The sequence below is a fragment of the Sapajus apella genome, unplaced genomic scaffold (genome assembly GCF_009761245.1).
Source record: "Sapajus apella isolate SASKATOON/1434 unplaced genomic scaffold, GSC_monkey_1.0 scaffold88, whole genome shotgun sequence".
NCBI lineage: Eukaryota > Metazoa > Chordata > Mammalia > Primates > Cebidae > Sapajus > Sapajus apella.
In genome coordinates, this window is record NW_022437028.1 from 5625730 (window position 1) to 5640479 (window position 14750).

The following is a 14750-nucleotide window of genomic DNA, read 5'->3' on the forward strand; positions in this document are numbered from 1 at the left end:
GCAAGACAGACTCCTGTCTCTACTAAAATAAATAATAAAATAGAAACATTTAAATATAGAGATGGAACCATCATCTGCCAGTTTGTATTAGAAAAAAGAGAGGGGGGAAGGCTGGGGCAGTAAGGCTCATGCCTGTAATCCCAGCACTTTGGGAGGCCGAGGTAGGAGGATTGCTTGAGCCCTGAAGTTGGAGACCAGCTTAGGCAACAAAGCGAGACCCGGTATCTACGAAAAATTTTTTTAAAATTAGCTTGGCGGCCGGGCGCGGTGGCTCAAGCCTGTAATCCCAGCACTTTGGGAGGCCAAGGCGGGTGGATCACGAGGTCAAGAGATCGAGACCATCCTGGTCAACATGGTGAAACCCCGTCTCTACTAAAAATACAAAAAATCAGCTGGGCATGGTGGCACGTGCCTGTAATCCCAGCTACTCAGGAGGCTGAGGCAGGAGAATTGCCTGAACCCAGGAGGCAGAGGTTGCGGTGAGCCGAGATCGCGCCATTGCACTCCAGCCTGGGTAACAAGAGCGAAACTCTGTCTCAAAAAAAAAAAAAAATTAGCTTGGCATGGCGGCATGTACCTGTAGTCCCAGCTACTCAGGCAGCTGAGGTGGGGCGATGTTTTGAGCCTGGAAGTCAGATACAGCAGTGAGCTGTGATCGCCCCACTGCACTCCAGCTTGGACAAAAGAGCAAGACGCTGTTTTCCCCGGGGTCCTGCACCCCCCCGCCCTCCCCCTCAAAAAAGAAGAGTAAGAGCAAGAGTTTGAGATTCAGAAAGAACTGTTTCCCAGCACCTGTCTGCTAGTGTCGGGTTGTGAGGTGTGAACGGTCAGTCCAGTCCCTCTGTTTCTGCCCCTCCCCCACACTGGCCAAGGCCAGCACCTTAATGTTATCAGCAGGACCAGTAAAGGCTGCCTCTCCAGTCCCGTGATGTAACCCAGTTTCCATCTGATTCTGGTGACCTTGGGGACACAGGGGTGTTGCTGGGAAAGGGGAGGAAAGAAGGGGTAGAGACCAGGCAGTGGTGCTGGCATCTAGCTGCTCTTCCACTTCTGTCTCCCTTGTCTGCTGTTCTCTGCTGGGAAGAAAAAAAGGCTGAGCGATCACTTGAACCACTGGATGCTGGCTTGAGGTGGTGGTGGGAGGCCCAGCGGAACGTGAGGAGCCAGGTATTCCAGTGTCGGGCTTCCTGGGGGCTGCTGGTGCTTCTCCTGTCTCATTGACAAGCTTTCACAGGGAAGCAGGTGGGAGATGAGGGGAGAGACCTTGTAGGTCCCAGGCTCTCTAGAATTACCTGGGAATGTCCCCTATAAATGTAGAGTTCTGGGTCTTCCTGGAGACCCGCTGAAGCAGATCCTTTGAAGGTGGAGCTCTGGAATCTCTATTACGCCTGTGTTTTCAACCGTTTCTGGAACGTTTGGGAACTAATCTAGAAGGTTGGGGAGCTTTTCCGGGTTTTGCTGTCCAGTCCTAGGTCTGGGTGCCTGCTGGGGCTGGACCCTGCATTATTAGGGTCACTGCAAATGACTCTGCAGATGGCCCCCTTCATGTTTGCCTCCAAATTTGAGTAAAACATGTAGACACACACACACACACAAGTATCTTCAAGGGACCAGTTTTTTCATTGCAGTCTTTTGTTTTACAGATGGGGTAAAGGCTCCAAGGTCATGTGGGTTAGGACTGGAATCCAGGACTGAAAGTTTTTCCTTTAAGATTCTGGTGGTCCTTGGGGTTGAGGTTGGTGGCTGAGTTCTGGACAGAGGGAGGGGAGGGGACAGGACTGAGGACCGAAGCCTGTGTTTCAGCCCGGGCAGTGTAGATGGCTTGGCAGGTGAGCCTGCCCGAGCTGGAGGACCGGCTTCAGTGTCCCATCTGCCTGGAGGTCTTCAAGGATCCCCTGATGCTGCAGTGCGGTCACTCCTACTGCAAGAGCTGCCTGGTCTCCCTGTCCTGCCACCTGGACGCCGAGCTGCGCTGCCCCGTGTGCCGGCAGGCGGTGGACGGCAGCAGCTCCCCGCCCAACGTCTCCCTGGCCCGGGTGATCGAAGCCCTCAGGCTCCCTGGGGACCCGGAGCCCAAGGTCTGCGTGCACCACCGGAACCCGCTCAGCCTCTTCTGCGAGAAGGACCAGGAGCTCATCTGCGGCCTCTGCGGCCTGCTGGGCTCCCACCAGCACCACCCGGTCACGCCCGTCTCCACCGTCTACAGCCGCATGAAGGTGGGGAGCGGGTTGGGGGGATGGGGCCGGGGGCGGGGGAGCGAGGGCGGCAGGGCCCGCGGGGACCGGATCCTGTGCTCTCTGGCGCCATCACCTGGCCGTAAAAGGATCCAGCTATCCTCGATTTCCCTCCTGCCCGCTCAGGCGCATTCATTCCTCAGCGTTTGAGCGGCAGCTCAACCCAGGTGGCAGGGATTGAAGCCGCACGCACAGTCCCCCTTCCCCCCCCACCTCTTCCCTTTCTCTCTCTTTCTCCTCCTTCACCTCTTTCTCTCTCTCTCCTTTCTTTTTGGAGACAGGTCTCACTCTGTTGCCCAGGCTGGAGTGCAGGGGTGCAGTCATGGCTCACTGCAGCCTCCAACTCCTGGGCTCAAGCCCACCTCAGCCTCCTGAGTAGCTGGGACCACAGGTGCACACCACCATGCTCAGCTCGTTTTTTATATTTTGTAGAAATGGGGTCTTGTTATGTTGCCCAGGCTGGTGTTGAACTTCTTTGCCTCCAACGATCCTCTTGCCTCGGCCCCCCAAAGTGCTGGAATTACAGGCATGTGCCACTGCCCTATGCCCCTTGTTTCTGGGCACTCCCCTGTTTGCACTCTGGTGCATGAGGGTGGGGACTTCATTTTGTTCCCTGGTGTATTTCAGTGCCCGGAGCCACGCCTGGCACATTGTAAACGTCCAAAATGCTGAATCAGTGAATTCCTGGTTTATAGGCCACTACCCCAAACCTAGCAGATCATCCTTTAAGACAAGTAAAAATAATACCTGGCTGGGTGTTAAATATATAAAACACCTGTAAGCCACCCAGCCACGTGTTTTATAACAGGTGTTTTATAGATGTAATACCCAGCCAGGTGTTATTACTTTGGGAGGCTGAGGTGGGTGGATCATTTGAGTCTGGGAGTTTAAGACCAGCCTGGGCAACATAGTGAGACCCTGTCTCTACAGAAATTTCAAAATTAGTCTGGTTGGCCAGGTGCGGTGGCTCATGCCTGTAATCTCAGCACTTTGGGAGGCTGAAGTGGGTAGATCATGAGATCAGTTCAAGACCAGCCTGGCCAAGATGGTGAAACCCCGTCTTTACTAAAACTACAAAAATTAGCCAGGTGCGGTGGCAGGTGCCTGTAATCCCAGCTACTTGGGAGGCTGAGGCAGGAGAATTGCTTGAACCCCAGGTGGCAGAGGTTGCAGTGAGCCGAAATCGCACCAATGCACTCCAGCCTGGTCAACAGAGTGAGACTCCGTCTTAGAAAACAAAACATTTAAAAAGTAAAATTAGCCTGGCATGGTGGCCTGCACCCACAGTCCCAGCCACTTGGTGGGCGGAGGTAGGAGGATCACTTGAGTTTAGGAGTTTGAAGCTGCAGAGAGCTATGATCGCACCACTGCACTCCAGCCTGGGCAGCAGACCAAGGCCCTGTCTCAAAAAATAACTCCGCCTTAGGTTACCACTCAGAGCTGAGGTTTACGAAGATGTTTCATCTACACAGTTTCATTCTTGAGAACAAATTTGCAAGGCAGGGAGGGTGGGGTTACTATTGTTTTATAAATGAGTAAACTAAGGCACAGGAAATGGGTCTCTTTTTTTTTTTTAAAGAGATGGGGTCTCGCTATGTTGCCCAGGCTGGAGTGCAGTAGCTATTCATAGGCGCGATCCCACTACTCATCAGCACGGGAGTTTTGACCTGCTCCGTGTCCGACCTGGGCCGGTTCACCCCTCCTTAGGCAACCTGGTAGTCCCACGCTCCCGGGAGGTCACCATATTGATGCTGAATTTAGTGCGGACCCCCGATCTGCATAGCGCACTACAGCCCCGAACTCCTGGGCTCAAGCGATCCTCCCACCTCAGCCTCCCCAGTAGCTGGGACGACAGGCACGTGCCACCACGCCCTGCGGAAACAGGTCTTATCCAAGGTCACATAGCTCGGCAGTGGAAGAGCCAGGACTCAGACTGCAGCCAGCTCTCCACTGCCCATAGGTCAAGAAAGGGCAGGAAGCGCCAGGTGCGGTTGCTCAAGCCTATAATCCCAGCACTTTGGGAGGCCGAAGCGGGTGGATTGCTTGAGGTCAGGATTTTGAGACCAGCCTGATCTACCGCGTCTCTACTCAAAATACAAAAATTAGCCAGGTGTGGTGATGCACGCCTGTAATCCCAGCTACTTGGGAGGCTGAGGCAGGAGAATTGCTTGAACCTGGGAGGCGGAGGTTGCGGTGAACCGAGATTGTGCTACTGCACTCCGGCCTGGGCGACAGAGTGAGACTCTGTCTCTAAATACATACATAAAAATAGGCTGGGGGCAGTGGCTCACACCTGTAATCCCAGCACTTTGGGAGGCTGAGGTGGGCAGATCACAAGGTCAAGAGTCTGAGACCAGCCTGACCAACATGGTGAAACCCCGCCTCTGTTAAAAATACAAAAATTAGCTGGGTGTGGTGGTGCATGCCTGTAATCCCAGCTACTCAGGAGGCTGAGGCAGGAGAATTGCTTGAACTTGGGAGGCAGAGGTTGTAGTGAGCCGAGACCACACCACTGCACTCCAGCCTGGGCAACAGTGAGACACGGGCTCATAAATAAATAAATAAATAAATACTAAGTTCCTCCCAAAGTTAGTTCAGCCTATGCCCAGGAATGAACGAGGACAGCTGGGAGGTTCAAAGAAAGATGGAGTTGGTTAGGTCAGATCTCTTTCACTGTCTGTTACGAATTTGTAACGGCAGTTTCAAGATCACCTAGAACGTGGATCCTGCATGGTCTCAGGTAGTCAGGGATGGCTTCCTGAAGGAAGAGGGCTTGCTAAGCTGAGACCTGTGCAACAAGGAGGATGTGATAGGAAAAGCAGAAGAGGAAAAGCCTTCCAGGTATAAAGACAGCACGTGCAGACCAGAAGGCAGACAGCATACTGCATTTGAGGACCAGAAGTCGTTCCACAAAGCTGGCGGGGGTGAGATAGGCAGCCGGGGCATGGGGAGGCCAGTGTGACCGGGGAAGGGATTTGGAGTTTATTCACAGTATGAGGGGGGGCGGGGCGGGGGCGGGAGGGGTTTAGGCAGGTGAGGATGTGCTCAGGTCCCTCTGGTGAGGCTGAAGGACGGAGCGAGGGATGAGGGTGCCAGGACCTAGGTAGGTGGGAACTGGGACAAAGGCCTGGGGCAGACCAAAGACGAATTTTGAAAAGAAAAAACCCTGGCAACTGTTTGTGGCAAGGACTCAACCTCCTCCCTCTCCCTCCTTGTAATTTTCCCCTTGCACAGATGAAGTGATTTGCAGGGAGGAGTCGGCGTGGGCAGGTGGAGTGGGAGGTGCCTGGGCATGTGCAGGCAGGTTGAGGGGTGTGCAGGCCAGGACAGTGATGGGGCTCGGCCAAGAGGTGTGAAGGGTCCTTCCTCCGGGTGGTCACCAAAGCCCCCTTTAGTGAAGAAGGTCAACCCAGGAGAGTCTGCACAGTGATAAGGGAAGACACTGATGATGACCCCAAGGGGTGCCAGGCTTAAAATCTGGATTGAGTGAGAGAGAGCCCTGAAAAGGGGATGGAAAGATGGTCAGAGCAGGAACACTGGCTGAGTGTGGCCTCCCTGCAGTCAGAGAGGCAGAGCATTGGAGGAGGAGGTCATGTGTGTGAATGGCTTTGAGGACTGAAAAGCGTCTGTTACACGTCACTGTAAGAACTGTCTTGGCAAGAGCAGGTTGAGGGGGCTGTGGAAGGCAGAAGCCAACTGCAGGTGAGGAAGCTGAGTTTGTGTTTTATTAGTTGATGGGAAGGAGGGAGGGAAATAGGCTGGAAGCTTGTCCATCCTTTGTGGTTAGGATCTAGCAGCCAGCTTGTATACCTGTTTTAGATCTGGGCTTAACTTTTTTGCGGGGGCGGGGGTAGAGACAGGGTCTCACTGTTTTGTCAGGGCTGGACACAAACTCCTTGCCTTAATTGTTCCTCCCACCTCAGCCTCCCAAAGTGTTGGGATCACAGGCATGAGCCACTGCACCTGGCCAGATTTGGGTTTTGATGATCCCAAGGCTCTTCTCTGTTGCAACACGGAATGCAACTAAATTGCACTCCCTTATTACCCTCTTTTAGGCGTTCCTGTTGCCTCCTGTTTACTGAGATCTTGAGATGCTTGATGGATGGGTGTATTGATTTGCATAACTTAGTTCCTCTCACTGGGAAGGAATGAGTCCCATCTGTCTGCCTGGGGAGGGGGACATTGGAATCCCTTCTTGGGCCACTGTGAGATACCCTGAAGCTTCATTCTGCAGAGCAAGGACTCTGTTTGTTTATGTCAGGAAGTGCTTTATTCTTTACCCAACTCCCTTCCTGAAAGACCCTTGCAGCTGTCTGGTGCTTGGGCACGATCCAAGCCAAAGATTCCGTATATTGTATGGGTACAAACCGACAGGGGCACTGGTCAAGTTGTGGAGTACATGGTAGTCCAGGCCAGGTCAGATTCGGGCCCAGGGCAGTCCAGGAGAAGTGCATTTATGTCAGCTTGGGGAGGTCGTAAGTCCATGCTCTGTCCAAGCCCACCAGGAATGGATTCAGGTGTTTATAGTTGGGGGATTCCCCACGTTTAACCCAGGCCCACGTAAGCACCATTGGCCCTAGAATTAGCCTCACTTGGCGCCGGCCTTTTTGTGATGGCTCCTGATCAAATAAATACCCCCCAATTCTGGATCTGCTGGTGGCCAGAGTTCATCTGGTGGGCCCCCTACAGGCAGCATTCAATCCAGAAAGTGCCAGCATCACACGGTAACTTGTCATAGCTGTAACATTCAGTGACTCTCCATGTCATGCAGAGCGGGGAGGGGTGACATCGAGACCCTCTTGTGCCTGGGAAATTCCTGCTGTCAATGCAGAATAGGCTTTTTTTTGGAAAAAATAGAGCTGAGATCTCACTGTGTTGCCCAGGCTGGTCTCAAACTCAAGTGATCCTCCTACCTTGGCCTCCTAACGTGCTGGGATTATAGGCATGAGCCACTGTGCCCAGCCTAGAATATTCTTTAATTATTTTATTTTTATTTTTTGAGATGGAGTCTCACTGTGTCACCCGGGCTGGAGTGCAGTGGCACCATCTTGGCTCACTGCGACCTCCACCTCCCAGGTTCATGTGATTCTCATGCCTCAGCCTCCCAAGTCACTGGGACTACAGGGGTGCACCACTACGCTTGGCTAATTTTTTTTTTTTTTTTTTTTGAGACAGAGTCTTGCTCTGTCGCCAGGCGCCAGGCTGGAGTGGAGTGGTGATCTCAGCTCATTGCAACCTCCACCATCCATGTTCAAGCAATTCTTCTGCCTCAGCCTCCCGAGTAGCTGGGATGACAGGTGTGAGCCACCACACCCAGCTAATTTGTCTTTTTTTTTTTTTTTTGAGACAGAGCCTTGCTCTGTTGCCAGGCACCAGGCTGGAGTGCAGTGGCGCGATCTCAGCTCACTGCAACCTGCACCTCCCGGGTTCAAGCAATTCTCCTGTCTCAGGCTCCCAAGTAGCTGGGACTACAGGCGTGTGCCACCATGCCCACCTAACTTTTGTATTTTTTTTAGTAGAGACAGAGTTTCACCATGTTGGCCAGGATGGTCTCGATCTCTTGACCTTGTGATCCGCCCACGTTGGCCTCCCAACGTGCAGGGATTACAGGCGTGAGCCACTGCACCTGGCCTAATTTTTGTATTTTTAGTAGAGACAGGGTTTCACCATGTTGGCCAGGATGGTCTTGATCTCCTGACCTGGTGATCTGCCTGCCTCCTCCTCCCAAAGTGCTGAGATTACGAGCGTGAGCCACCATGCCCAGCCAAGTTTTTTTTTTTTTTTTTTTTAAATAGAAATGGGGTTTCACCATGTTGGCCAGGCTGGTCTTGAACTCCTGCCCTCAAGTGATGTCCTACCTCAGTCTCCCAAAGTGCTGGGATTACAGGCATAAGCCACTGCTCCCAGCCTATTCTTACCATTTTTGAGACAGTCTCGCTCTATCACCCAGGCTGGAGTGCAGTGGCATGATCTTGGCTCATGCGACCTCTGCCTCCCAGGTTCAAGCGATTCTCCTGCCTAAACCTCCCAAGTAGCTGGGATTACAGGCACGTGCCACCACACCTAGCTAATTTTTGTATTTTAGTAGAAATGGGGTTTCGCCATGTTGGCCAGGCTAGTTTTGAACTCCTGACCTCAAGTGATCCACTCCCTTCGCTTTCCCGAAGTGCTGGGATTACAGGCGTGAGCCACTGTGCCTGGCCTATTCTTGAACAATTTAACCTGTTTTGGACTCAAGGGCACCTGGGTGGCTCTGGTTTCCACCCTGGTTTCCCTGGGAGTGCTTGTGCCATTGGGATACTCCCAAGAAGGTGACTCAAGGAGCTGGGAGGGGAAGGGGTCAGCTGCTCATGGCGCCGCGGCCTGTTGCCTCCAGGAGGAGCTCGCAGCTCTCATCTCTGAGCTAAAGCAGGAGCAGAAGAAGGTGGATGAGCTCATCGGCAAACTGGTGAACAACCGGACCCGGATCGTCGTGAGTGCTCCTTCCCTCAGCCCCCTGCCTGGGACCGGCCACCTTCACTTTCCTGTAGAGCTCAGCTCTCATTGGTCTTTTACTGAAAGCCATGCCTTCCATATAAAGCCAGAACTCAATGCATTCCGGGGCAGGGTGGGGAAAGCGCAAAGCCTCTTAGGGGAATTCAACCCAGTTGTCGTCAGGCCTGGCTCCAAGTTGGCTTTTGTCCTCTGTGTCCTTGGGACTGAGATAACTCAGGACTTGAGTCCCAGGGGTAAACAGCTCAAAGCACAGTGGGACTTCTCCGCCCCTGTGCCACTTGTGTCTGCTTGACCTTGCCAGCCTGCCATGGTGCCCTCCCAGTACCTGGGTGCACAGGTATGGAGAGGTTGCCAGCCCTGGGCGCTGGCTGATCTCCCGAAATGAGAGGTGCATGGGGCTGGGAGGTTTGGAGCCCCAGCCCTGGAGGTGGCTGTGAAGCAGAAACAGGAGCCAGGCAACATCCAGGGGCACTGGGCATCCCTCATTTACCCTCCTCACCCTTGCGCGACAGGTGGTGTCAGTCCTGCCACGCGGAGGCAGGGCTCAGGGTTCTGCAGGAAGCTCTGGCTCCCTCATGGTGAAGCCTGCTCTCCCAGGGCCTTCCGAACCCTGTGATAAAACAAAAGCTTACATGCACTTTTAGCAGCTGAAATAGCCAGTGTAGGGTGTGGTGGCATGCACCTGTAATCCCAGCAACCTGGGAGGCTGAGGCAAGAGGACTGCTTGAGGCTGGGAGGTCGAGGCTGTAGTGAGCTATGATCATGTCACCGCACTCCAGCCTGAGCAACAGAGTGAGACCCTATCTCTTTTTTTTGAGTGCAATCTTGGCCCACTGCAGCCTCTGCCACCCGGGTTCAACCGATTCTCCTGCCTCAGCGTCCCAGGTAGCTGGGGTTCCAGATGCATGCCACCACACCTGGCTAATTTTTGTAGTTTTTAGTAGAGATGGGGTTTCACCATCTTGGCCAGGCTGGTATTGAACTCCTGACCTCATGATCCACCCACCTTGGCCTCCCAAAGTGCTGGGATTACAAGTGTGAGCCACCGCACCTGGCTGAGACCCGGTGCCAAAACAGAGCCATTCCATCTGAAATGGGAGCTGGGGGTCACCCTCCCCACGGCCACCTCCAGAGCTCCCCAAGCATGGTGTGAACTCCCTGTCTGGCGTCAACCGATGCAGCCTCCCCTGGGACTCAGGTCCCAGGACCAGCTCGCTCAGGAATGCCCTGGGGATACCGAGGCCAGCCAGAGCCTGGCAGCCTGGCTGTGACTCCACAGTGACCAGCCCTCCCTGTCCCAGAATGAGTCAGATGTCTTCAGCTGGGTGATCCGCCGTGAGTTCCAGGAGCTGCACCACCTGGTGGACGAGGAGAAGGCCCGCTGCCTGGAGGGGATAGGGGGTCACACCCGTGGCCTGGTGGCCTCCCTGGACATGCAGCTGGAGCAGGCCCAGGGAGCCCGGGAGCGGCTGGCCCAAGCCGAGTGTGTGCTGGAGCAGTTCGGCAATGAGGAGCACCACGAGTTCATCCGGGTGAGTGGATGGGGAGGCGTCCCATCCCCATCGCCCCAGGGCCTTCCCCTTCTAACAGCGCCCTGGCTTCCCACTCCCTAGCCTTAACTTCACTCTCTCTTGTCTTCCAGAAGTTCCACTCCATGGCCTCCAGGTAATAGCCTTGGAGAGAGCTCAGCCAGGGTCTGGTGGCTGCGGGCATGGGCATCTCAGCTGCACTGGCTCCTCCATTCAGGTTAACCAGCGCCTCCCGAGCAGCTGCCCACAGCTGGCTCTGTAACTGAGCCTGAAAACAGAGGAAAGTCACCTACCCGCCTTCAAGGGTCTAGCAGATGGGTGGGGAGGCAGATGGTGAACTGTGGGTATCTCGAACAGCAGAAGTGCATTCAAGCTACAGAAATACTAGAGGAGGGTAGTTCATGCTTGCAGTCCCAGCACTTTGGGAGGCCAAGGCAGGAGGACTGCTGGAGGCCAGGAGTTCAGGACTAGCCTGGCCAACATAGTGAGATTCATCTCTACAAAAAATACAAAGATAAAAAAATTAGGCCAGGCATGGTGGCTCACACCTGTAATCCCAGCATTTAGGGAGGCCAAGGCAGGCCGATCACGAGGTCAGGAGTTCGAGACCAGCCTGGCCAGCATGGTGAAACCCTGTCTCTACTAAAAATACAGAAATTACCAGGCATGGTGGTATGTGCCTGTAATCTCAGCTACTCAGGAGGCTGAGGTAGGACAATCACTTGAACTGGGGAGGCAGAGGTTGCAGTGAGCCAAGATCGTGCCACTGCACTCCAGCCTGGGCGACAGAACGAGACTTGGTCTCAAAAACAAAAAAAATTGGCTGGGCGTGGTGGCATGTGCCTATAGTCCACAATACTCACGAGGCTGAGGCAGAGGGATTGCTTGAACCCAAAAGGTTGACGCTGCAGTGAGTCATGATCATGCTCCTGCATGGTCCAGCCTGGGTGACGGAGCAAGACCGTCTCAGGAGGAGGAGCGGGGGGCCTGGCAGAGGGGCACAGGCCTGATGGCTGAGAAGGGCCCAGGCAAGCCGAGGGAACGGTCCTGTAAAAGGGGAGTGGTGTGCAGACTCTGGTTATGAGAAGCTCAGTGTGGCTGGGTGTCAGGTGGGGGATCGGAGGAGGGGAAGCTGGGAGAGGAGGGAAATGGCCAGAAGCGGGGCGGCTCGAAACTTGCTCTGCAGATCATGGGAAGAGAGCGGGTTCCTGTTCTAGACCCGACAAATGAACACATCGTGCAGTTCCCAAGCCTTCCTCACTCGCTGTTTATGGGAGACTCCTTGTTTCCCATATTTCTTTTAGTCTTAGAGACAATTTTCTTAGGAGACGTGGGTTTATTTATATATTTATTTTATTTTAAAGAGGGGGTTTCAAAAAAAAAAAAACAGGGTTTCACCATGTTGGTCAGGCTGGTCTTGAACTCCCGACCTCAGGTGATCCACCTGTCTTGGCCTCCAAAGTGCTTGGATTACAAGTGTGAGCCATGAGACATGGGTTTAAATGAAGGGACAGAGGCAGGGTGCGGTGGCTCACACTTGTAATCCCTCCCAGCACTTTGGGAGGTCAAGGCGGAAGGATCACTTGAGGTCATGGTGAAACCCCAACTCAATGAAAAATACAAAAATTAGCTGGGTGTGGTGGTGTGCGCCTGTAATCCCAGCTATTTGAGAGGCTGAGGCAGGAGAAACACTTGAACCTGGGAGGTGGAGGTTTCAGTGAACTGAGATTGTGCCACTGCACTCCAGCCTGGGTGACAGAGCAGGACTCCATCTCAAAAAAATAAAGTCTGGGCGTGGTGGCTCATGCCTGTGATCCCAGCACTTTGGGAGGCCAAGGTGGGCGGATTGCTTGAGCTCAGGAGTTCAAGACCAGCCTGGGCAATATGGGGAAACTGTCTCTGTGATAACAGAAAGATTAGCTGGGCATGGTGGCACATGCCTGTGGTCCCAGCTGCTAGGTGGGCTGAGGTGGGAGGATCCCATGAGCCCAGGAGGTCAAAGCTGTGCTGAGTCAAAATCACCACTGCACTCCAGCCTGGGTGACAGAGTGAAACCCTGACTCAAAAAGAAGACATTTTACTTGGCCCCCATAATTGGTTTCTGATTGGCAGGTCTGGTGTGGGGCCTTAGAACCTGCATTTCTGACCATTTCCCGGGTGGACCGTTGGCTTTCCAATGGGAACAGGTTGGACTGATTTCCACCCAGCGCTGCTAGTCCCCAGCCCTGCACGCTGGGAAGCACTGCTATAGTGTGTTCCCCTTCTAGGAAGGAGCTGGGTCCCCTCTGAAGGGGCTGTGCAGGGGAGGGGACGATGGGCATTGATGGACATTGTGACTGCAGTCCTGCGCTGTGGATCTGGCTGGGTAGACACAGCTAGGATGGAGGAGTGGGCAGGCCACGTGGTCCATCGCTCTCTTGTACTGTGAACTGTCACCTGCAGAGCAGAGCTGCAGCAGGCCCGGCCCTTGGAAGGCGCGTTCAGCCCCATCTCCTTCAAGCCAGGCCTCCACCAGGCGGACATCAAGCTGACCGTGTGGAAAAGGCTCTTCCGGAAAGTTCTGCCAGGTGAGACCCTGACCCATCCTCCTTCCTGAGGGCTGCCGCCCAGGGCGGGTTCATCGACTGTGTCAGAGAGAGGTTAAGCTACAGGGAACTCTGTAGATGGAGGTTTGCGGAGGCTCCTGGTGAGAGCATGGGACTGAGTTTCTGAACAGCCTGGGCTCCCGCTCCCTCCATCCCTTCCTAGGCAGCGGCTGGGCAAATTGTGTCCTTTCTGAGCCCCAGGTTCCTCAGGTGTGAAGTGGAGTATTAGTACCCAGCAGGCTGGGAGGCAGAGTTTGTATACAGACACACGTGTTGCAGTTTAGTAGTTCATAAATGGCATTAGGTTGGTGCAAAAGTAATGGCAGTTTTTACCATTTCTTTTAAAAGTGATATACTTTTTGGCCCAGCACGGTGGCTCACGCCTATAATCCCAGCACTTTGGGAGGCTGAGGAGGGCAAATCATCTGAGGTCAGGAGTTTGAGACCAGCCTGGCCAACAGGGTGAAACCTTGTCTCTACTAATAATATAAAAATTAGCTGGCCGTGGTGGCACATGCCTGTAACCCCAGCTGCTTGGGAGGCTGAGGCAGGTGAATCACTTGAACTGGGGAGGTGGAGGCTGCACTAAGTTGAGATCACGCCACTGTACTCCAGCCTGGGCAACAAGAGCAAAACATCGTCTCAAAAAAAACCCAAAAAAACAAAAAAACAAAGTCCTTTTTAATGACAAAAACTGCAGTTACTTTTGAACCAACCTATTAGTTATTGCTCTCTGTCAAAAACAAACACATTTCATTCCTTTATTACTAGCATGTTATTTTGTACATAAGGGAGATTGCTAACAGTGATTTCATCCACCAAAGGCAAAATAGGGTTTATATAAAAGAAGGGGCCAGGCATGGTGGCTCATGCCTGTAATCCCAGCACCTTGGGAGGACAAGGTGGGCGGACTGCTTGAGGCCAGGAGTTTGAGACCAGCCTGAGCAAGATAGATGACATCTCTACAAAAAATAATTAGTGGGGTGTGGTGTCATGTGCCTGTGGTCCCAGCTACTCAGGAGGCTGAGGCAGGAGGCTCGCTTGAGCCCAGGAGTTGGGAGGCTGCAGTGAGCTATGATGGCACCACTACGCTCCAGCCTGGGCCACAGAGGAGACCTCATCAGTAAGTAAGAAAAGAAGGAAAAAAAAAAAAGGAACAGGGCCGGGCGCGGTGGTTCACGCCTGTAATCCCAACACTTTGGGAGGCCGAGGTGGGCAGATCATGAGGTCAGGAGTTCGAGACCAGCCTGACATGGTGAAACCTTGTCTCTACTAAAAATACAAAAACTAGCTGGGTGTAGTGGCACACGCCTGTAATTCCAGCTACTTGGGAGGCTGAGGCAGGAGAATCACTTGAACCTGGGAGGTGGAGGTTGCGGTGAGCCAAGATCATGCCACTGCACTCCAGCCTGGGCGACAGAGTGAGACTCCATCTCAAAGAAAAAAAGGAAAGGAAAAAATTGCAGTCTGTGAACTGTGAGTCCTGTTTGTACATTTCACATTTCTTTTTTTTTTTTAAGAAAAATTTGTATTATCTTAATGTATAGATGTATAGAAAACTCAACAGTGTACATTTTACCCCGTTTAGTGGTGGGTTCTTTTTTTTTTTTTTTTTTTTGAGACGGAGTTTCGGCCTTGTTACCCAGGCTGGAGTGCAATGGCGCGATCTCGGCTCACTGTAACCTCCGCCTCCCGGGTTCAGGCAATTCTCCTACCTCAGCCTCCTGAGTAGCTGGGATTACAGGTACGCGCCACCATGCCCAGCTAATTTTTTTTTTGTATTTTTAGTAGAGATGGGGTTTCACCATGTTGACCAGGATGGTCTCGATCTCTTGACCTCGTGATCCACCCGCCTCGGCCTCCCAAAGTGCTGGGATTACAGGCTTGAGCCACCGCGCCCGGCCTTC

The 14750-nt window shown here is 53.4% G+C and overlaps 1 protein-coding gene across 2 annotated transcripts in view; it reads left to right on the plus strand.

The window, feature by feature from the left end:
• Positions 1-964: 964 nt before the first annotated feature.
• The window catches only part of TRIM50 (tripartite motif containing 50), a 16678-nt gene continuing 2892 nt past the window's right edge, over positions 965-14750 (plus strand). Inside the window, exons 1-6 of one of the 2 annotated variants that reach the window (XM_032254988.1) lie at positions 965-1167; positions 1804-2216; positions 8611-8706; positions 10031-10261; positions 10375-10394; positions 12701-12825. In XM_032254988.1, coding sequence (XP_032110879.1) covers positions 1818-2216; positions 8611-8706; positions 10031-10261; positions 10375-10394; positions 12701-12825 — 871 coding nt within the window. In that variant the 5' untranslated portion in view covers positions 965-1167; positions 1804-1817. Of the gene's footprint in view, positions 1168-1803; positions 2217-8610; positions 8707-10030; positions 10262-10371; positions 10395-12700; positions 12826-14750 lie in introns of both variants that reach the window. The other variant, XM_032254987.1, reaches the window with a different exon arrangement.